The 23,427-nt window shown below is 37.3% G+C and overlaps 1 protein-coding gene across 1 annotated transcript; it reads left to right on the top strand.

The window, feature by feature from the left end:
- The first annotated feature begins 249 nt into the window (after positions 1-249).
- Positions 250-17,276, top strand: lonrf4 (LON peptidase N-terminal domain and ring finger 4). Its single transcript, XM_088344306.1, has 12 exons — positions 250-946; positions 6,704-6,822; positions 7,765-7,887; positions 8,830-9,012; positions 9,099-9,225; positions 10,650-10,725; positions 10,829-10,943; positions 11,037-11,158; positions 11,785-11,943; positions 14,514-14,676; positions 14,743-14,892; positions 15,851-17,276. The coding sequence occupies exons 1-12, from the start codon at positions 649-651 to the stop codon at positions 15,998-16,000; spliced, it is 1,785 nt and encodes a 594-aa protein (XP_088200432.1). The 5' UTR covers positions 250-648; the 3' UTR covers positions 16,001-17,276.
- The last annotated feature ends 6,151 nt before the right edge of the window (positions 17,277-23,427 follow it).

Below are 23,427 nucleotides of genomic sequence, written 5' to 3'. Positions count from 1 at the left end.
CTTTGGAATTCCGTTCATTATATCGCACAATTTGTCTACCCTACGTAAATTTCTCCAAAATTAAAAAAACGCTTGATTTATTATCTCTGTGGTCGTTAAATGTTCTGCATATCCAAATGTTCCAAGAATTATGTTATGAAACTCGGGGACTGTGGGTTTCACAACAGGGCTGACAGTAGGCCGGCCAGCCAATCAGCGCCTTCGCTGCACGTCACGTGATATTTATTTATGTAACGTAATGGTGTAACACAGTAACCTGGAAATCTCTCCACTTGCGTAGTGTTAAACAAAAGAAGGAAATCTCCGAACAGAGACGGCTACAAGAATACTTTATGTAGTCGGTTGGTTTTGGGGACTGAGCAACGAACTCGAAACGGATTGGCTTCCCCCCCCCATTACCCGATGGAGAGGAAATCTCGTCATGTTTGCTAAATCCCGTCATATTTTTTCACGTGGATTACTTGTTTTAGACGGCTGCGTTGAATTAACACGGGAAAATGTGTGTAGTGGTGACAATAAACGGGTAAAACTTGCCCGAGATATACAAGCTTCAAGCGGGGAGGGGTTTTGGACATTTTTTTGAAAGGTAAATGACCCACGGTGAGGAAGGAAAGTATTTTTTCGTGCATTGACACTAACCACACTGCCATGGACCTGGTGGAATGCCGCCTCTGCCTCTTCCCCATTTGGGAACCGGTGACCATCGGCTGCGGTCACACCTTCTGCCGGAGGTGCGCCGGGACTTACCTTCCGTCCAAATGCCCAACCTGCAAAGAGCGCTCAAAACCGAGGGAGTTGAGGAACGTCAAGAACAATGTTTTGCTCATTCGTGTTATCGAAAAGTGCTGGCCCGAAGACGCCAAGATTAAGTGCCATTTACAAGAGAAGCTACGATCCAAACACTACCAGGAAGCTCTACGCGTGGCTGATGACGGAATACAACAAGGTAAGAGCAGATTCACACACTAAACTTTCACCTCTTAGGTGTTTACTAAGGACAATTCAGTTATTTAAACAAGTGTTAACATTCAATTAAACCATCTAAACCAGGGGTCACCAACCTGTTACTTGTTACTAATTTGCACGAATGGATACACTTTTGATATAAATTTGTAAAATAACATTGAAGTTTATTACTATGTTGTTACAATGTTATTACGTGGTTATAATTATTAGAAGTTAAATCAACCACTAAGACATGATGTCAGTTGGAAATTAAATTCACTAGAAAACCACAATTAGCCATCACTGGTAAGCAGTGTTGGGCGCGTTACTAAAAAAGTTATTAGTTACCGTTTTTATCCATCCATCATCTGCACCGCTTATCCTCAGCAGGGTTACTATTTACTTCATTTAAAAAAATAATTGCATTACCCCCATAATTACTGACACCCAAAAGTAGCGTTTACTCTAAAAGTAACTGTAGAGTCAAAACATTTACTGTATATCCTTCTGTTGAAGCTGACCTCCTTAAACTGCTAAAATAGCCTCACAATAAAATAAATATTAGAAAATGTGTTCACCAACCTATGGAAACGGTGAACCTATACATATTGATCTGTGCAATCTTAAGGGCTTCCATACTAACACAGTCGAGTCACCCCATATCCATTTGTATTTAACAAACTCGAAGATTTTCTCCATTTCTATGTAATGTACATAATGTTTTCTTCTTTCTCCTCAATGGTGTATCTCAAAAATAATTTTGCTCGTAAAAATACCGAAATTCAACACTCTATTACCGTAACGTTTGCCGCATTGATTTCCCGTTGGTTTGTTTTTCCTGTATAAATCACACCCCCTCCCCACACGCTGCCTTTCATTTGCCACTGGCGAGTCTTGGTTTATTTATTTATTTATTTATTTTTGTAGTTGTAGATGTAGCTTAGATGTTAGTATGTTGCAGGGCATCTTGCCCAAAATCTGGCCCGGGGGCTAGTTACGGCCCATGATTACATTTTTACTGGCCCGTGGACTCTTTCATAAAATTAATAATATGTGGGCCCTCAGTAATGTTGGCTGCAGTATAAAATAAATTTGTACAAAAAATTTAATAAATCTTAATTTCACCTAATGATCCGAGAAGCCCTTCTACCAACTTGCTCTTGGGTTTCTGTAAGAATTTTCGCCCACCCCATTTCTGACATGGCGACTGTAAATAAAAAAAGAAAGTTGACTGTGAGGGGCGCCGCTTTCAGGACAGGAGATGTCAGTTGAGCGAAATTCTTGTTGTCTATTTGAGACGGTCCCACTGTAGCTGTATTGAGTTGTACTTTATAGGGCCATAAACACATGCCAACTAGACGTAAGATTGGGCCTAAAGATCCAGCCAGGCCCACAGGTATTAAAGTCTGCCCCAGCCCAATGTGCTGACAAGTGCACATTCTGCGCTGCGCGAATCCTCCACGGAAAAAGGAAGCACAGAACAAATGACGAATGGATAATTTAAAAGATAGTCAGCGAGCCCGACCCGAACCCAAACTAATGATTGACATTTTAGGCCCAACCCGACCCAAATTTCGGGCCTAACATCTTACCTCTATGCCAACCTTTTAATGATGTGGGAAGTGGTATGATGTTGGTGGAATACAGGTTTATTAATCTGTCCTAAATGAGGTAGAACACAAACTGATTAGATGGCGTTGAAATTGGTCTACTGAAATTAATAAGTAGAGGAGAAATGCACTCTGTTGTAACAATTAATTATTAATAACGTGTCACTGTACTCGTTAACAAGAAAAGTAGTTGCGTTCCAGGAACACATTCCTTTGGAACACGTTACCCCGAGTTATTTTCAGAACCTGTGCGGGGGTTACACAGGTGTTCTAAGGGGGCTGCGTGGTGCCTGTAGGCACCACGTTGGAGATACCTTTTGGACAATTTTACAGGCTCGAGGTGTCGTTGTCGTCATGGACTTTTTGGACAATTTTACAGGCCCAAGGCGTTGTTGCTGTCATGCAGTTTCTGGACAAAATTGATAAATTTAATATGTTTTCCTTTTGACGTTCACTATGTTTTGTGTATTGTTACCCAATGCAAAATGTGTTGCACCCTGGTCATCCTGGAAGGAGGATTACCCCTTGTGAGGCTCCTTCTTAAGGTTTATTATTTTCCTTATGTTGAGGGTTTCGAGTTTTTTCTTGCCCGCATGTTTGTTTAAAATCAGGGGATTGTGTAATTGTTACTTGTGCAGTCTTTTGAGATATTTTGTGATTAATGGATATACATATGAATGTGACTTGACTTGAACCTGATCTAAAAAAACAAAAAACAAATACAGTTTAAAAGGAAACCGTATCATTGAGGGCAGGGATCAGCAACCTTTTCGGTGTGGAGTACCACATTCAAATTTCCTTGCAAATCAGTGTGCCACACCAAGATCTATGACTCGCACAACATTTTTTTTATATCTGAAATAGCTCTAATTCTACACCAGTCCGATAATACAACATGGATATACATTGAAATAGTACAACTGACCAATTTATCTTCCACTATTCTTGTTCAGGGCAGCACGGCGGCACAGTGGTTAGCCCGTGTCCCCTGCCCACTGCCCGGAGATAGCTGGGGTGGGCTCCAGCACCCCCGCGACCCTACTGAGGATAAGCGGTGCAGATAATGGATGGATATTCTTGTTCATCAATGAACTGAAAAATAAATGTGAGCAACCTTTAGAGAGGCCTGTAGACATCCATGAATTCAACCTTTTTCCACAAGAATCAACCTGAATCAGCCATTCTTCATCAACAATGAACTATAATAAAAAACAATTGATATGGACAGCTACCATACCATTCAACAATGAAATCTTATAGCAGAAAATATCAAAACTTGAAATAACAGCAACAAGGCAGAAGGCTACTTGAAAATAACTGCAACAGAAATAACAGCTGATTTGGTCGCAGATATAAATGATTTTCCATGCTTTGCTATGCAGTGAGCAATGTGATAACTTGATTCAGTGGTGGTGTTTTTAGCAGTGACAAAGGTTTTTAGGGTCTTTGTTGGTTTCCCGTACCTGGACACAGCGCGTTTTAATGTCTACGTCTTGAATTAATGTTTTGTCTCGTTATGACGTTTAACACTTGATGTGTGAGGTACAACGCTCTTGAGGCATAATGCACAAACAGCACTGTCATTTTTTTGCACAAGCCCCCAGTCGTCAGTTAAAGAACGAGATTTTTTTCGCTGAAGGAGCTGTCATTATTCATTTGTTTATCTCGCACCGGTGTTTCTCTGGCTCAGTCAAAACAAGGACTTCTCCTCTTCTGCGAGTCCCTGTGCAGACACACACTCGCAAACGGAGCAGAAGAGGAGGGGCGCTATCGTAAAGCCTCTAAACAACATGGCGCGCAACTGAAAATTTTAGGTAAAAATGCGCATTCCAAAAAATATAAATATATATTATTTTGCCGTGCGCTCGCGTGCCATTGGTTAACCTTTCATCATAGGTTGCTGACCCCTGACTTAGGGCAATGGTTCCCAAACTTTTGCAGGCTGGTCCCCAGTAATTTCCTACTTTGAGTCTCTGCTGTTGAATTATTTCTTGTGCTTTGTTGCATTGGTTTTCTGTTGCACTACTCAATAGAGCAACATCTAAATGTCCAAATATTTAGACATAAGTGTCAAATATTGCTATGAGCAATACAACATCTATTAACATGCATTTTAAAAAAATACTTATGTTGAGAAACAAGCCTTTATTTTATGTATAATAAGCTTCAAGTCAGCTGACATAAATGTTCGCCATCTTCCTGTTGCGGGTACCCAAAAACCTTAGAGTAGAATTGTGTGTTTGGTGATGTTGAATCTCTGTAGTATTCTTCCTTGTGCTTTATAGCACTTTTTTTAGGTTGCACCAAACAAGGGGTCTCCAAGCTTTTTGAAACCGAGAGCGACTTTTTGCTACTATTTATTAAAGTGGGCTACCAGTTGTTCATGGACTCCTAAAATAACTTAACGTGTTATTAGTATTTTGTCACTATGTTTTAACCAGGGTAATTCTTTGAACAGGTTAAACAGACTCAGAAAGTCAAATCACAAAGTACCAGCACTCGTATGCTATTTGCAGAACCAGTCCGCTGGTTATTCAGTTGTTCTTAGGGAGCAATGGGGTGCCCCCACATCTAGTGGTCAAATAATGCACACTGACTCTTCAAATGTAAGAAAATAATGACACAAATAAAAAAAGCTGCATCATATTGCATGTTAGAATTTAGCAAATGCATATTCTAAACATGCACTTTTAAAAAGCATAATCCTAGGTCAAGTGCATTTTCTTTACATATCTATTATTTGACACTTACAGGGAGCTGACATGATTGTCTGCCTTTTAGCTGCTCCGGGTACCGCAAGAACAAAAACCTTGCAAAAGGTTGGACAGCTAAAAAATGAGAACGGCACTGTTAGGTCACTTTGAGTCTTTGTAGCTTGTATTCTCCCGTGTGCTTTTAAGCACTCTTTGTCATTTGCACTACACTATATAGTGACATCTAGTGGTTAAATAAGACATACTGTCCCTTTAAGTTTACTGCTCTCTTAGGAAACATTTGTCAAATAATCAGATCCAAAACTAATCATAAAAAAAACAAGCTTTGGAAGCGTTCATCTTCTATTACATTTGGTTCAACTGGTCAATGCAACAATAATCTGTGCAACACTCAAATAATAATTATATATGTCTTTTTTTAAAGTATTTTTGGGGCAAAAATTGTGCAAGCTTTCCAGTGCCATCCCTGAACAGATCTGAAAAGAACTTAACTGGAATCTGTTTGCTACTGCGGCTTGTCTGCCACGCTGCACTTGTTAAACTAAAACTCGTCGGTGAAAAATCCGATTAATGGTATTAATATGTTTTTTAGAAAATGCTTGTGTAACAGTTATTGCATGTGTTGTGCGGTAAAAAAATACAACCTAAACAGCTGACATTTTGGCAATGTGCTTTAAAGCAATAGTAAAGCATCTTAATGCAATAAAAAGTCTTGACACTGGACTAGGTCTGATCTTTTGACCGAGTTTGATCATGCTGGTCCTCATAAAAAGCCAAATAGGTGATTTGATGAAGTAACGTTCTCTATTAGTTACCTAAGTCATTAGGCCTGAGCATGTCAATGAATAGGCAGTGTTGTTACCGTGTCATAATATGAATAATGGCCGATTATACAGGTTTGGACTTCTGTGAACATGTAATGCGTTTTTTTACTCTTTTATAATCCTGCCTTCAGTTTCATAAGCAATAATGTGTCGTATGTACAATTTCATAGTGTGGGTGTAACCTCCAACAATATAGGACCGTAAAATGTTAAGTAAAACCCATATGACTGGTATGGCAGCCTTTAAATTAGAGTTGTGTATTCTGTTGTACAACCCGTCTTATTTCCCTAGAGCATGCCAGGCGGACTGAAGTCCTTAGCTAATTTGTCATCGTTTATTTTTGTGCACTGGTAAGTTTATTTTTCAATCACTGAAAGTCTAATTTATTTGCCACAGAAAAGAGGAAATGGTTATCGCATATAATCTATCTAAAGCCCTAATGTTGGCTCATATATTAGTGAAAGACCCACTTAGAGAGTGTTTCATGGTAAGTTTAAAATTCACCTTTAACGTTTAATGTGACATCCTTGTCTTTATCATGCTAATGTCATCATTACTAGTCACAAACACTTTCTTCAAATGTTCATATATCTCTCTCTTTTATATGTAGTCCCAGAAGATCCAAGTCTGAAGCTGTACAGAGCTGAAGCAAATTGTGGCCTGCAGCATTTTTCTGATGCTCTTGCTGACCTTGACTACCTCTGCTGTCTTCGGCCATTATGGACGGAGGTGAGGAAGAGCCACCATCGACTCTAAACATTTCTATTTGCAGACACAACCGCTTTGGCGATCATGAAATCTTATGAAAACCGGTAGGAAACCTATCAGTCAATTAAAACCGTGTATCCTCACCTGGTTTGGAGGCGTGCTGGTCCTTGTCCCATCTATCTTGGGACTGTAAGTGGGTATTAAATGAAACGGGTAATGCAAATATTTTAATACTTTGTTTTGATTGGCTCTGTTAGAGAAATACTTTAGTTGGGCTTATTTTTGCATGCCTGATCATCCTGTATCATCCTGAGGTATGTCACTCATATGTTGCAAGATAGACTAGCCAAGATATTTGAATATTTTTCTCAAGCCATGTGTTTTGAACTGCCTTGAAGAGGCCAGGGTAGACACACCGCAAAAGGAACACAGTGAACATTCAAGTTATGCCGTGTGAAGAAAACAGTTTAATATTTTTAATTAATTCATTATCACAGTGTTTTATTTTTTATTTACTTTTATTTGGAAATTATATAATCAAAACACACTTCTATTCTATAGCATATAAATAACCTATATTTTATGTTGACAATAGCTGTGTATTATTTGTTATTGCAACATCTATTGCAGACTGGTCATTGTGGAAGGGAGATTTCCTCATGTGCGGCCCCTTCTCAAGGTTTCTTCATTTTCCTCATGTTGAGGTTTTTTAGTTTTTCTTTGCCCTCATGTAGGTTTTAGATCAGGGGATAGTGTCATAATAGTCTGTGGTTTGCAATAATCTGTGGTCTGTGCAGCCCTTTGAGACTTTGTGATTAAGGGTTATACAAATAAACATGACTTGAATTGACTCAAAAGTGCTGTCTTAAAATGACTATTTGTGTTAAGTGTTGTATAACATATTATCCAATGATGTACTTCCTTCAATAGAAGTGTGCTGATCATGGTCCTTTGTGTGCACAGGGCTTCTTTCGAAAAGGGAACATATTGCTGGAAATGGCTCAGCATAAAGAGTCCCTTATCCAATTCCGCCATTGCCTCAAACTGCAAGCTGACTTTGTTCCTGCTAAGAATCAGATCAAAAAGGTAGTTCACACTGCTGAAGTAGAAATACAGTAGAACAAATGTTAGAAGATTGCCTTGCTAAATCGTGATTGAAACACTTCATATTCAGACTACTAAATACAATTATTTTAGGAGTATTTTGAATCTAAAATTCATATGAGTCTATTGGCAATGTTCAACCGTCTTCTTCTGACTCATCGTATTAAAACATTATTTTTTTGCAGTTATACATAATTTTAGTTAACCTTGGTTATTGAAAAAAAATACAACAATACACGAACTATCATGCTTTTCTTAGGTTGGCAAATTTGCAATTCTTTTACATAATGAGAGGGAGCTGACATAATTGTCGTGTATTATACAGCTACGGGGTACCCAAAAACCTTAAGGCTGGGCAAAAAAGTAAGAAGTAACATGGTGTGTTTTGTTCACCGTAGTTTGTATTCTTCTGTGTCCTTTTTAACACATTTTCAGTTGCACAATACAGCAACATGTAGTGGTCAAAAAATACAAACAGTCCCTTTATTGTTTTCTCATGTTTGAAAAGTTATATCTGATCAATATGCCATATCTGACAATGTTCATTCAGAGTGTTTTTCTAAATTTACTAAAAAATATGTTGTGTTATATTAGATTTTTTAAGTTATATTACAAAAAAGTAGAAAAATACTTGAATTAACAAAACATTTCTACTAATGGGGAAATTTGCAACATTTGATCAGCCTTTGGAAACACACCTCAAAATTATTCTTTGACTTTAATATGTAATATTTGCTGATAGCATAATCCTTCGCAAACAGAAAAATCGTGATTCAGGGTTTATTTTCCACAGCCAATTTTTTCCTCAATTTTTGTCAGAAAAACCAAAGAGGTTATAATTTTACACGTACTCTTTTATTTTTGTATTTGGCTTTTCTAAAATTTGAGTTAATTTGTGATAGTACTATATGGGTTAAATTGTAGATCCTGGAGGCAGAGGGCATCTCCGTGCCAGAGGAACTCCCCTGCTTTATGCAGGTCCTGGCCGATTTTTTGAAGGCTTCTCACCCAATTACAAGCTGCAGCGGGACCCAGGTAGCACACCTTGAGGGCCTCACACACTCACACAACCGTGTGGAGGGTAAGGAAAGAAAAGACTCATATCAGGTGTGTGCTGCAGGCAAGTGAAAAGAATGCTTAAAGGTTTGAGGCGTTTGCTTGAAATCTTCTGCTTGTAAAACTTTTTTCTTTAGAGCACTAAAGTGAATCCCGACAGCAGTACAGAGTGCTGCCGAAGCCTCTGCCAAGCTGTCTCCTTCCCGCCTGCCAGTGAAGACAAGGAAGCGATGATGGCAAAAAAACAAAACGTGAAAGCCAGAGGTACACTGACCAAACACAGTCATTGTGACCTGAGAATACCAGTGTCCTTAGTAACATTGAGGTCATATGGGGAAAAAAACAAAAGTACAAGTAAAAGTCCTCACTGTCCAATGAGTACAGGTAAGATCTTGGCCTCGGGCCTGAACCCAGGTTGGGAGAATTTGTGGAAACCCTTCCTCATCATGAATAAAAAAAAGGAAAATTTTGTCTTTCTTTGGGCTCGGTCCCTCAAATCAAGTTAATGAGTTGAACTCATGCTGGTTCGGGCTTGTATATCCACGGGCTGGGTCAGGTCAGGAGGTTTTTTTAGGCCAGGTCTTACCTCTAGCACATAAATGAATGATTATAGTATGAGCCTTCGTTGGAGTATATCCGTCACGACCGATGATTCTTTGGTTTTCTGTGAAACCTCGGAAGTTAGTAATACAAAAGCTACAAATAAAGCCTTGTTACTTTAAAAATCAAAGTACCAACACAAGTTACAGGCTTCTATCTAATATCGTGTCATTTAAAATAAAAAACAGTAACGGAACGACATTTTTGAAACAAAGCAGCTTCACTTGCAATTATTGTGGAAATTCACAATGTGATAGTTTCATTCATTTTATTAAATCTGCCACTAGCCAGAACTTTTGGCTGCTGATTTTTGAATTTCATTAGCCGGTTTTGCCTTCCCCTCTTCAAATGATTTACATCCGCAAATTCAACTCCTGCCTGATGAGAGGTTCTGTATTAGACCTGAAATGGTGTTGCAGCAACAATGTAAATTTATTTTACTATCAAAAAAGGGACCTTAGTGTAGGAAAAAGTTTGGTAGTCCTTAAAGTGGTCACATTTTTCCTAACCTTTAGCATGATTCCAACTGCTGACACAGGTAAATAGAATTGTGCTACAGACATCACTTCTTCCAAGACGCTATGGGTGTTGTATGATGCCTATACTACATTGAAACTTTCATTAAAAATATTTCACGAGACATTGAGTTACGTTACATGAACAAATCCACCTCAAAACATTTCCTTATCTTTCCTGCATACTATTTGTGTCTGTTTCACCGTTTTAATCATCACTGGGACAATCATGCTGTGCAAAAAGAAATCCATGCGTTCAGCCTTGCTAGACGGAGGCCCACCTACTCTGTACATAATCTGAAATCTGGTTGATTGTCAACTCAGGAAGATAAGAAACACCTTCTTACTGGACCACAGATTTACTATTAGAGTCCAGGTCATCAAATTATTTCAGTAGATACAACTTAGTTACACAAAAAATATCCACCATCAAACTAATTTTTTACACAAATGTTGGATAGAATTCTGTTATTCTTAGGTCACAACATTTTGTCATATTGTCATAGATATGTCACATCTCAAGTGTTTGTTCTCTTTTGTTAGTTAATATTCTTAAACTGGTTTCTATTTCAGTTGCCGATTCACACAGCAGGGATCAAAGTCTCCGCCTTCTCACCGTGTCAGACTTTGAGTGCCCTCTCTGCATCAGGTGAGCATCCTAAAATTGTTCATGTATCTCGGCATTTTACTAGAGTCCACCTTTGATAAAAGCTGCTCCAACCGCTGCGTTTTGCTGATTTACTTTCTTAAAGGTTATTTCATGAGCCTGTTACCACTCCATGCGGTCACACTTTCTGTAAAAACTGCATAGAGAGGAGTCTGGATCACAACCTACGCTGCCCACTCTGCAAGCAGCCACTGCAAGAAGTAACTGCATGCATGGCCATTGACATGGTCGACTTAAGTTTTTATTTCACAGCCCTCTAGTGTTTATCTTCTTATCTTTTTGTTTATTTGCAGTACTTGAAGAATCGAAAGTACAACGTCACAGTCGTGGTCTTGGATATCATGGACTGCCTTTTCCCTGCACAGGTGGCTGAAAGAAAGCAAATACATGAGGCAGAGATGGCAGAGCTGTCAAAGTAGGTGCTAAAATGGAACTAAATAGGGCTTTAAATTATTTTTATATTCGGTTCACCTGTTGATGTTTTTTTTCCAATTGATTGATGAATTTGAAAAACCCCAAAAGATTTTACTTTGATTACCCCTTTCAAAAAACAAAATAAATAATAAATATATATATATATATATATATATATATATATATATATATATATATATATATATATATATAAACACAGAAGGAGTGCAATTCAAAATGATTTAAATTCACAAAATGAACGTTTCTACTAATTTGCCTATCAATAGGCAAATACTGAAAAACGTGTTTTGAAGAAACATTAGGTGAAACACTAAGGGATTAATGAAACACTTGGGAAACATTTTTTATTTATTATAATTGCATTACACTGTTAAGGAGTGTAATAGAACCTTGGATAATTTTTTTCCTATATTAGCATTATTTTTCCAAGGTAAATGTCAGGCACACACTACATAAATAATAAAAAAATATGTAAGTATGTAAAACTAAAAGCACTTGATTATTGTTAAACCACTAACATAAACACAAATAATCTTCTAATAGCTGTATTTTTAAATCATTTGCACCACTTATGTTGGTATAACGTTGTTGTCAATGTCTCCACAGCCTTACAAAGGACATCCCTATATTTGTTTGCACCGTGGCCTATCCTGGTGTTCCGTGCCCTTTGCACATCTTTGAGCCTCGATACAGACTGATGATGCGTCGCTGTATGGAGACGGGGACAAAGAAGTTTGGCATGTGCAGCTACGAACATGGCAAAGGGTAACAAATGTTTTAATCATAAATTAAAAAGTTTCTTGTTTCGTTTCCATCACACTAAAGAACAACAATTGGGGAAAAGGATGCTGGCAGTGAGATGCAGGCAGATAATAAATCGATCATATGTGATCCTGAGGGGGTTGAAAATAGCGGCAGGCAAATCAGTTTGTCGATGGATCCGCCACACTTTCGGATCCCCCACAAGTATTTCCCCTAGATTTACTTTGCTCACAAGAATGCAACATACTCGGACACAGAAGCACTTCTTCAGGATTCTTGATAACATTTCCTAAAATTACATTTAAATGGTATAATGAATGTAGCTTTCAAACTTAATCTGTTCCAGGTGGAGGTCGAGGTCTGATTTGGTCAAAGTCTGAATTTATTTTTTTTCATAAGAAATACAGTAATGGTAAACTCGTGAATGCGTTTTGGACCAGTTATTACCATTAAAAACAGCAGTTTAGCCACAAACTAAACTAAAAAATAAATAGATAAATTAAAATAAATGAAAAAATATAGTGTGATATATGGGCAGCACGGCAGCGCAGTGGTTAGCGCTTGTGCGGAACAGTTCATGTCATGGGAACCTGTCGTGGGTTCAAATCCAGCTCCAGACTTCCTGTGCGGAGTTTGTATGTTCTCCCCGTTCTTGCGTGGGTTTCCTCCGGGCACTCCGGTTTCCTCCCACATTCCAAAAACATGCATTTCAGGTGAATTGGCCGGTCCAAATTGTCCCTAGGTGTGAATGAGCGAATGAGTTGTCTGTCCCTGTGTGCCCTGCGATTGGCTGGCAACCAGTTCAGGGTGTCCCCTGCCCATTGCCCAGAGATGGCTGGGATGGGCTTCAGCCCCCCGCGACCCTAATGAGGATAAGCGGTACGGCTAAGAGAGAGAGTATGATATATATGTACAGTAAAGACGCTGCCCGAAGATTGCTAGGATGGGCTCCAGCAGCCCTGCAACCCTACTGAGGATAAGTGGTGCAGATAATATGTGTATGTATATAGGTAGCTCAATATAAACGCTTTTTTTGTACAATTTCTTCAGCCGTTATGTTCTGGGTGAACTCGATCATATATCAACAGCGTTTTGGTCTGGACTAGCCACCTCTCCATGTTGAGTCACACAACCTTCCCGACGTCGGGCGTGGTGAGGTCTGTGCACTTGTTCGTCCTGTTACAATCCTGGACTCTTCCACCATGTTTTCTTCTTCTATCTGTCGTACTCCAGAATGACTCCAATAAACCTTTTGTTGACTTGTAGTCACTTTATTAGCAGCTTTGACAGTTCTCGCTTCTAGCCTTGTGTGTGCGTCTTCGTCACTCTCCTGGGCACAATCAACATATAAGAGGAGCAATACCTCTATTGTTACAGATACCAGTTCTTGGCTAATCTTTTCGGCTTAAGTTAAAATGCAAGTTTAGCTTGACACCGACAGATTTTACTAGTATGTCTTTACCAAAGGTGCCCTGGGGGTCACCAAATAGCCTGTACTGGCTTGTTCTTAAAATCACTCATTATCAATGGGCCTTTGTGATATCCTCTGGAAATCATTCAAGTAATTGTTGAATGTTGGCTTACCTTTGTAAATCGTAGTTGATGAAGATTTGAAGTAAAGATCAGCATTAGTTTATAGGCGGGGTGTGGCATTTTAAAGTCAAGGCTGCATTCATGACTTTAAGCCAGAAGATGGCAGCAGAGTAACACGCAAAGTGCATTTCTTACAAACGCTCAAATACACTCTTTTTCCATCTTTTTGGGGGTTTGTTACGCCTCGAACAAGCCTGATAAAAGTAAGATAAAAGTAGGCCGGTTCAATGGAAAATAAAGCATAAGGGGTCTTTGAACTCAGTTTGGCATTATTAACAAATACTTAAAAGAGAAACTAAAAACACTGTAAACTATGCACCTCACCTTTAATTTTAATATATTTTGTGATATCTGATTTATATGAATACAATTTGTATCCGCTATTATCCATAAAAGCCAATATTTTGTATACCATTCCATAATTAGGAGCCCCTAAAATAACATTGTCTTACCTCCCGACATTTTGAGTCAGATTTTGTCTTTTAATCAAATACACATTGACTTTATAGAATCATGTTTTTGTTTTTAAATATAAAATAAGGATGTTTACATTTTTTAACCCGAATTATTAAGTATTAGTCTATTTGCTACCAATACGCTAGGAACCAATACCATTTTGTATAAAATTACCTTTTTAATAGTGAAATCCCGTGACATAGAAACACTTTGAAGAAAATTCAAATTGAATTAAAAACTGTATTTTACACTGAAAACAAATTTGGAACAAACCAAATAAATACTTTTTACAGACTCAAGCATTCGTTTAGCAAATAAAAGTACTCTCGGAAGGTTTTTAATGTATTTTAAGTGAGGGATTACTGTATGTTTAGAAGGTGGTTCTTAACTTTTTTTGTGTGTCATTTTTTTCTTTAACTTTTTTCTAGTATAATGCGAAATTGACACAAGTACTGGATATTTGGTTGATGCTGTATCAGGGACTCATTATAGTGTATTAAAAGTCACTCCTTTGTGTTTCCAAGATTTGCAGACTACGGCTGCATGTTGGACATCCTCAGCCTGGAGCTGCTCCCTGATGGACGTTCCTTTGTGGACAGTGTGGGTAGCAACAGGTTCAGAGTGTTAAAAAGAGGACTGAGGGATGGCTACAACACTGCCGATATTGAATATCTGGAGGACGTCAAGGTATGACTTTCTCACGACTTCCGATTTTCTGTTGGGATAAACTAAATTACTAGCTTCTATCTGCAGGTGGAAGGTAGTGAATTGGAACTCCTCCAGAATCTCCACGACAATGTCTATCAACAGGCCCAAGACTGGTACCAGCGCCTTGGCAGCCGCATGAGAGAACAGATCAACCGGCAATATGGCATCATGCCAAGCATTGAAGAGAACATTCAGGTAAGCGTTTTGGACAGAAATGCAAATCTGTGTGGACCTTAGCTTCAATTTACTGTACTTTTCTATTAACGGGACACATTTTCTGGACTGTATATATTATCTTATATATTTACCAATTCTGTTACACAAAATGATATTTAGAAATGAAAAACCTTAACATTCAATGGTAGAATAAACCAAACAAACAAACAAAAATGAATCTATAATTTGCATTGGCTGCACTTAGATCAAATGGGGAGTGTGTGTTATTTGACCCCTCGATGTCGCTGTATTGTGTAGTACTAAAAAGCTGAAAAGGACAAGGATGAATACAAACCACGGAGACTCAAAATGACAAAATTGCATCATTATTCTTCTCATATTTTTTCTCTGCCTTTTGCGTAGTTATTGTTTTTTTGAACTCATAACAGCAAGATGTCAGACAACTAGCTCATGTTATGTAAAATAAATGCATGGACCTTTGAGTATTTTAGAATATGCATGTTTATGTGATATTTTGAGTTTTTTTTTTCCAGTAATTATTGTTTTGTCTTAAATTATTTTTTCTACTACTGTGAAGCACTTATTAACACACACTGTTCCTTTATAGTTTCACATTAAGGTGGGAGCCTCAAATTATAATCCTGCGAGTTTGAAATCTTGAATAATATCATTTTATTTATATTGCTGTATTTTTATCTTTAATTACTATTTGATTGTTTTTTTTGTGTTCAGATGATGTGTTTAATAGCTATTTAGTGTTAACTTTGATGCTTTTGGAAGGCTGGGTACATATTATTTGGTTTTCAGTTATTTCATATCAGGAAAATTCGCTTGAGATACGAGCAATCCAAAATATGAGCACAATCCTGGAACAAATTAATTTTGTGTGTCGAAGTCTCGTCGTATAAGCCCCCAAAAAATCAATACATTGAATTTATCTGTTGGGAATCCCTAACATATGTATTGTATTTTTCAGGCCTCATCAAATGGTCCAGCTTGGTGCTGGTGGCTGCTGTCTGTCCTCCAGCTGGATCCTGCTTATCAAACCACAGTTCTGTCCCTCTCTTCACTTAAGGACCGTTTGGGTCACCTACGCCTCATCCTGGAGTACTTCTCTCAGAGCTAAATGGAGCATAATTTCATTGCTAAGCTCACTGAGCTCACATGAGTCACCGTTTTGGGCTAAACTACTTAAGAATACAAATGGACTAAGCACATGGGTAAAGCTATAAATGCAAGATTTAGCATTACCAAAAAGAAAATCTTATACCATCGGTAGAGAATTTGTAATGTTTTTAATTTAAAGATATGCAGCTTTTTTTCCTTCTAGAATAAGAAAATGTATACTTAACGGGACAGTGTGAATTATTTAGCACTCCTGGTGGTAAAAAAAATATCAATCATTAAAAAAAGATATCCGTTTACAGTAAATAGTAGCCAATTAAGATGCTTTTTAATAAATATTCTTAGGTTGAGAAATGTATATTTTAAAAAACATGAGTCTCCCAGGGAGCTTACATAATTGACGGCCATCTTGCTGCTTTGGGTACCCAACAACCTCAAAAAGGCTGGGCAAAATAAATAGAATCGAAATAGTGAAGTTTTGTCACTTAGAGTCTCTATATTTTGCGCTCTTTCTTATGGTTTTTTTTGCACTCGTTTTTGGTTGTACTACTACATGATACAGCAACAACTAATGGTCAAATATTACACACTGTCCCATTAAATTAAACAAAGTTATGTTATCTAGCAAAAGGGAGATTGTTTTAGGTAAAGTATTTTTCCCTAATCTTGGTAGAAATTCTGATTTAAAATCAGAATAATCATCTGCCAATATACTAGTTAAATTATTTTTTTCTAATTTCAAAGGGACAGTGTATAATTTAGCTTCATTAAAAAACAAAACAATAATGATTTAAATAAAAAGCAAAAATACACAAACTGTCATATAAACATGCATTTTTATTTGGTTACTGAGTCTCGAGTAAAAAACAGTGACAACTAGTGGTCAAAAAATTCAAAATGTCCCTTTAGAAATAAACAAAATTGTCTCATTTAGTCAGATTGTTTAATCTGGATTTTTTTCCTTCAATTTCTAGGGAAGATATTACATAAAATTGGAAAAGATATCTGGTGATACGCTAGATGAAACAATTGTAATATGTTCTGTCTTACTTTACACATGGAATAAATTATCTTAAAAGAAGAGAAGAAACATATTTAAAATAAGATTACTTTTCTTTGTAGTGTAACAAACATTTGTTGTTTGTATCTGGGTTTGTATCTTGTTAATCTTTTTTTTTCAATTATTACACACACACACACACACACACACACACACACACACACACACACACACACACACACATATATATATATATATATATATATATATATATATATATATATATATATTTATATCCCATAGGAATATCTGCACCTACACTTTTGCGACCTATTTGTTTATTTTAAATAAAACAGCTCTTTGACAAATGAACTAATCATACTGAAAATGTAATTTTCAGGTTAAATTGTAAATATGTTAACAATGTTTGAATTAGCTACGTATCACTAAGACTGCTGGAAAAAGAGCACACGGTGTTTACATTCAAATGTGCACAAACAATTTCTGTTAAAAAGCTGACGGAGTTAGAATTACGATCATGGAAGTTCATTAGTTTCATATTGCAATTGAAATTACAGCGAAACTCCTAACACATAACAAAAGTGTGATGTTCTGGCACCCCAAAAATGACCTGTACTCGTGCTAGGTTCCAACTAACCTGATCCTTTATAGATGCAAGAGTAATAGGGAACAGCAAAGTTTGGGTAAGACCTCGTTGAAGAAGCATGCCATTCTTGTACAATGTAAATGAACTGCACTCGATTGGCTTGTTTCCATTTCCCCAAATCGACTTTCAGTGCAAGTTTGAAAGCACAGTGCATTTTTGGCAAGGCCGGGCCGCTGGAATGTGCAGTTTTGGCCCCATGACCTGCCTAGTGCAGGTCATATTCATGTGCCCTGATTGAATATCGGTTCAACCAGGCCTGTACATAGCAGATCTGGTCAGGCCACTTATTTGTGCCTTTTTGGTGCCATGAAAATGACTGGCACTAATGCTTCTGCCTTACATTCACCCTGATAGCTTATTGATTCAAGCGCGGGCCAGGAGAGCGCATTTTCGTCTGGGCCCCTTGAGTGTGAATGAGAATGACCTGCACTCGTGCGGCTGAGTTCCATTTCCATAAATCAACTATCATTGTGACTGGAGAGCCAGCACAGAGCATTTGTGATGGGCCCCTGAAATTCTTCCTTTCTGGACCCATAAAAAGACCAGCACTTGTGCGGCTGCGATTTACTTTCCCTGATGAGAGTGCGGGCCCACTCAGCTAATTTTTGGACCGGTCGGGCCATTCAATTGGGCTGTTCTGGCCCCATAAAAAATGACTAGCACTTGCAACTGCATTTCATTTACCCCAATTGTATCTTGGTGCAAGTGGGCCAATGATCTGATAATTACTTTGGGGCTGGTCAAAAAGTTAAACAAAGCCAAATTGGATGAAAAGGGGCAACACGGCAGCTGAGTGATTAGCACGGAAGCCCCACCATTCAGAAGCCCCAGGTTGAAATCCAGCTACCGACTTCCCTGCGGGAGTTTGCACGTTATCCCCGTGCCTGTGTGGGTTTCTTCTAGACACTCCCTCATTCCATAGACATGCATGTTAATTGGCAGCTCCAAATCCTTCCTTACATATGATTGTGTGTGGGAATGGTTGTGCAGAAGATGGATGTATGGACTTAAAAGGCCCTCTTATAAAAAAAAGATCAGAGTGATAAATCTATTTTTACAAGACCTAGTATTGATAGGTTCCACAATTAATTGGCAACTAATCAATTGCTGTATTTTACTTTGCAGACTAATTGTCTTACACTTTGGTTTACCTTTAGCTTGTATTCTCTTTGGTGTGGCTCTTTTTATACTTTTGAATAGATAAGTAACAATTAAATCACCCCATTTAGTATTGGTGATTGTTGCAATAAGAATTTGTGTGTTTTGTGTTAGCTTGCACCTGCTTAGAGACATTGTCTGTGGAATCCAACAAGCAGGTTGCTTATTCATGTGTGGTGGCAGCAGCAGAAATTTCCTTTTGTGCATTTGCCAGTAGACAGTTGTTTCATTAGTATGTTTTCATAAACATTTTTGTTTTTCTGTGATGGGATCACCAAATCAAAGATCATCAGGACGGCTCCCCGGAACTTACCATCATAACCTGAGAAATAATGATAGATAGATAGATAGATAGATAGATAGATAGATACTTTATTTATCCCCGAAGGGAAATTCACATTTGAAATAAACTAAACTAAGCCCACTTCCCTTCGACACAGTTTTTCAGGGCCTCTGCCGTTTATAGTACAACTACGAGTGCCTTCAAGTGTGGAATTTCTGCAAGTCTTACACATTGTACAGAATGAAAACTTTCAGTGTCGTCCTGGAATCGTTTTCTATGGATTAAGTGTGACATTCCTTGGGTTTGCCGAAGCGACATGCTATACTTTAGCTCATTTGGAAAATGCATAAAAGTACCTTTTTAAAACCTAAAATGTGCCATAAATGTTGTAATTTGTTGAAATGTTCTTGAGTTTCTTGTGTTTTGTAACAATAAAGGGTAAGTTAAAATTACTGTGTTATGTTTATTTTTTTGTATTTTTGAACAGTGAATAAAAATAACAGGTAATAGGTGGGGTGCATCTTTTGAGGTATCCTCAAAAAGTTACGAGTTAAATATTTTCTCCATTGAGCGTGTGTTAACAATGCTTTTATGTTTTCCACACTGCGCCTATCTTTTTGTAACTTACTTTTAGCAAACCTGTTTGGTGCTAGATAACAGAATATTTATTAATTACTAATAAAATAATAACTCAACGTATACAATTTTGTTGTATTTTACAATTGTATGTGATTTTTTTTTCTCAAAATATATTTCAATACAATCATGCTGAATGCACTGTGACTAAAGGGACATTGTGTATTTTTTGACCACTGGATGACGTTATATTGTGTAGTGCAGGGGTCCCCAACCAACCTTTTTCCAAAATCTACTTTTTGGTATTAATTAGAGCAAAGAGCACCCAGTTTGATATGCATTTCTAAAGTAACATTTCAACATGTTATTTCTGTGTTGTTACTATGTTATTACCGGGTTAATTATTGTAAGGAGGGATAAAAGGACTCGGTCAATCACTAAAAAAAAATCATTTCCCAGAAAATCACAAGAAAATCACCGGTGAGCTATTTTCAGATCTGTTCTGCGGGCACCACGTTGGAGACCCCTGTTGTAGTGCACCTGAAAAGAAGTGCCGAGAAGCATAAGGAAGAGAATAAACTATGCAGACTTAAAATGACCAAACCGCATCATTTTTCCAACCTCTCTCTTGTTTTTTGTATCCGCAAGATGGTAGACAATCATGTCTAGGTGACCTCCATCTTATGTAAATAAATACAAAATTCTAGACCTACAAGTTTTTTTTTTAAATGCACTATACGATAGTTGGGGAATTTTTCTTTATAATTCAATTTAATATATTTCACAATGAGTCAAGGACGTGCTAAAGAATACACATTATCCCTTTAAGACAACTGTCACCACTGTTCCCTTAGTCTTGCGGAAATCTTAAGTTGCGTAAAATTGACTCTGTTAGTATGGTCGTTTTTCATATCATAGTTCTGTGTGAATTATTTTCTAGGAAAAAGTCATTCTATTAGCAGTTTTATTAGTTTATTTTGTCACTAGGGCACCATGTTAAAAGGTTCTTCCAGGTACGGTATAATTGGGCGTGGTTGATTAAAAATTATTGTGAACGAAAGGTCTCCAGGAATCCACAACATCCCGTCAGAACTCATATGAATTGGTGGGAAACTAATTATAGACAACTTGATAAATATTTGCCAAGGGATCTGAAAAACGGGACATTGGCCATCCGCAAGGACAAAATCGCTAGTACTTCAGCTACCAAAGAATGGAAATCTCCAATTATGCTCCAACTATGCTTAAAATGTAAGTAAGTTATGCTAAAGGTTCTAATGAAAAGACTGAAACAACAACAGGCTATAAAAACACCCTAACCAAAGAACAGGCAGGTTTCATAGATGGAATGAGCGCTAGAATAGATTTTGAATCGACCCATCTTATGCAATGTTTTAAACAACCCCAGGGAAACCGTCTCAGTGGATTTCATGAATTTGAGAGAGTATGGCAAGCTGCCTTGTGGGACGCCACATGCAAGTCCAACATAGGCCAAAAACTAGTTGAGACCATTGAAGAGCTATATGCTAATGACAACAGTGTGGTACTGATCAATGGTAACGTTGAAGCATGGTTTCAAACCACAGTCTGTGTGAGACAAGGCTGCATTCTCTCTCCAACTTTATTCAACATCTTCCTGGAGAAGCTCATGACTGAAGCACTAGACCGACATGAAGGTACAGTCAGGATTGGGCGACATAATGTCACTACCCTCTGTTTTGCTGATGATGCTGTAAGAAACTTCTAGGCATCAGCTACATAGCCCATGTTACAAACAAAAACTTATAGAACACTTAGAGGGCGTATTGGACCCTACAAAAAACTGTTTTCAACTGTATACAGACAAAAACTGCTGTGGTATTGTCATGTCACGAGATTATCAGGACCGGCGAAGATAATTCTCCAGGGCACAGTCCAAGAGGGAAAGAGGCGAGGAATACTGAGAAAGAACTGGGCAGATAACATCAAGGAATGGACTGGTGGAGAAAGCTGTTTGGAGTTGCATCCTCAGTGGTGCCCCAACGACCTCAGTGCTTAAGGGATCCGTGAAACGTTGAACATTCTATCTGCCACTTTTGGTTTACTTGCCTACCTGTCAACTTTTATAATTTCCAGATGACAATGCCATCAAAGATTGCTAGTATTATTGCGATATTCTTCATAGTCTGTTATGCAGTGAGTAAATAGGTGCCACATTGTGTTTGTAAGATTTATTATAGCTTAATAAAGAATATTGAAACTATTAATACTGGGAGCAATTGGCTGAGGTTGACAGTTATGTACTTAGAATATCTTATGTTCTCTTTTTTGATTCACGTTTTATTTGATCTTGTCATGATTTATTTTGATATTGATTTTTACTTTTATATTTTTTTTCTTAGCAAAAACTACACAGAGACATTCAAACTTGATGTTTGCTAAAAGTGCTGCTTTCTAGTACAATAGTGAATATATATGATCAGAAAGACTCTTGCACAAAAGTGTATACGTGTTTTGCGTATGTAGTGCACAAATGGAAATTCAAGCATCTGACCTTTATTTTTTCACTTCTGTAAGTAAGGAATGATGGCAGAGCAAAAGGCCGTTATGGTAACAGACAATTATTTCGAGATCTGTGAAGTGCTGCTAGAGTAAAAAAAAAAGAAAAAAAGAAGAGATAGAATATCAATCTTTGGGGACTGGAAAACAAAATTTGCATGATTAAGGCATTGAGCAAAGGCTCATTTAATCATACACGGCTGTAGAATAACTGATTAAACCTCGAATTGCATGATTTTCTTCACATCCCCTTCCAACAATGTATGACATATCCATCTTTCCACTAGAGAGCACTGTTTAGCTGTAAAAGAGCAACATGCGCTATAAATTCAGATCAATGATACTGTACTTTCGAATGTGATTCTAGGCGATTTCATTGGAGGACTCTAGGTTCTTTTTTTCAAGCAAGTACCATCATAATTTTGCTTCAATGACAAACATTAGCATTGTGCACCACACGAAAAAGAGAAAAAAAATGTCACATTAGCAAATCTTTGTATGCATTCTAAATATCATTGTTCTTACTTTACAATATTTTAAAAACTCGTAAAATCACAAAAAAAATATTTCTAATCCCTTTATTGAGGATAATTAAACATTTGTAAAATCTTCTCAAATTAGATAAGAAAATCGTCATTGTTTACGATATTTCAATTAAAACTAGGATAAATGTAAATGCATTTTCTGGTAAAATGTGAATAATTACATTGAAACACATTTGACCTGTTTTTCTCTGATAACAAATACTTATTAAATTACGTGTTCTATTTTAATGAAAACAATTCTTCGATTATCTGGATTTGTTCTCATTATATTTATAAAAAATAAAAAATGGCTATATATATATATATATATATATATATATATATATATATATATATATATATATATATATATATATATATATATATATATATATATATATATATATATATATATATATATATATATATATATATATATATATATATATGTGTGTGTGCGTGTGAGTGTTTGTTGAAGCACTTCACTGCTTCATGGGGCTTCAGTTTACCAGCCAACATCCTCTGCATTGAAATGTGACGAAGACCTGTCATTGAAATTAATGAGGTTTCCCTAAAGCAGCATGGTATCCACATCACAGTCAAGTTTTTTCTCTACTAAATAGATCTGTGGGACTCGTGTTAACTCTGTGGATGACCAAAGGATGTCAGGCATTTGATGGGA

The sequence above is a fragment of the Urocampus carinirostris genome, chromosome 9 (genome assembly GCF_059441175.1).
Source record: "Urocampus carinirostris isolate Australia breed hairy pipefish chromosome 9, RoL_Ucar_1.0, whole genome shotgun sequence".
Classification (NCBI taxonomy): Eukaryota; Metazoa; Chordata; class Actinopteri; order Syngnathiformes; family Syngnathidae; genus Urocampus; species Urocampus carinirostris.
Note: the sequence above shows the minus strand (reverse complement) of the source record. Positions and strands in the feature narration are given on the sequence as shown.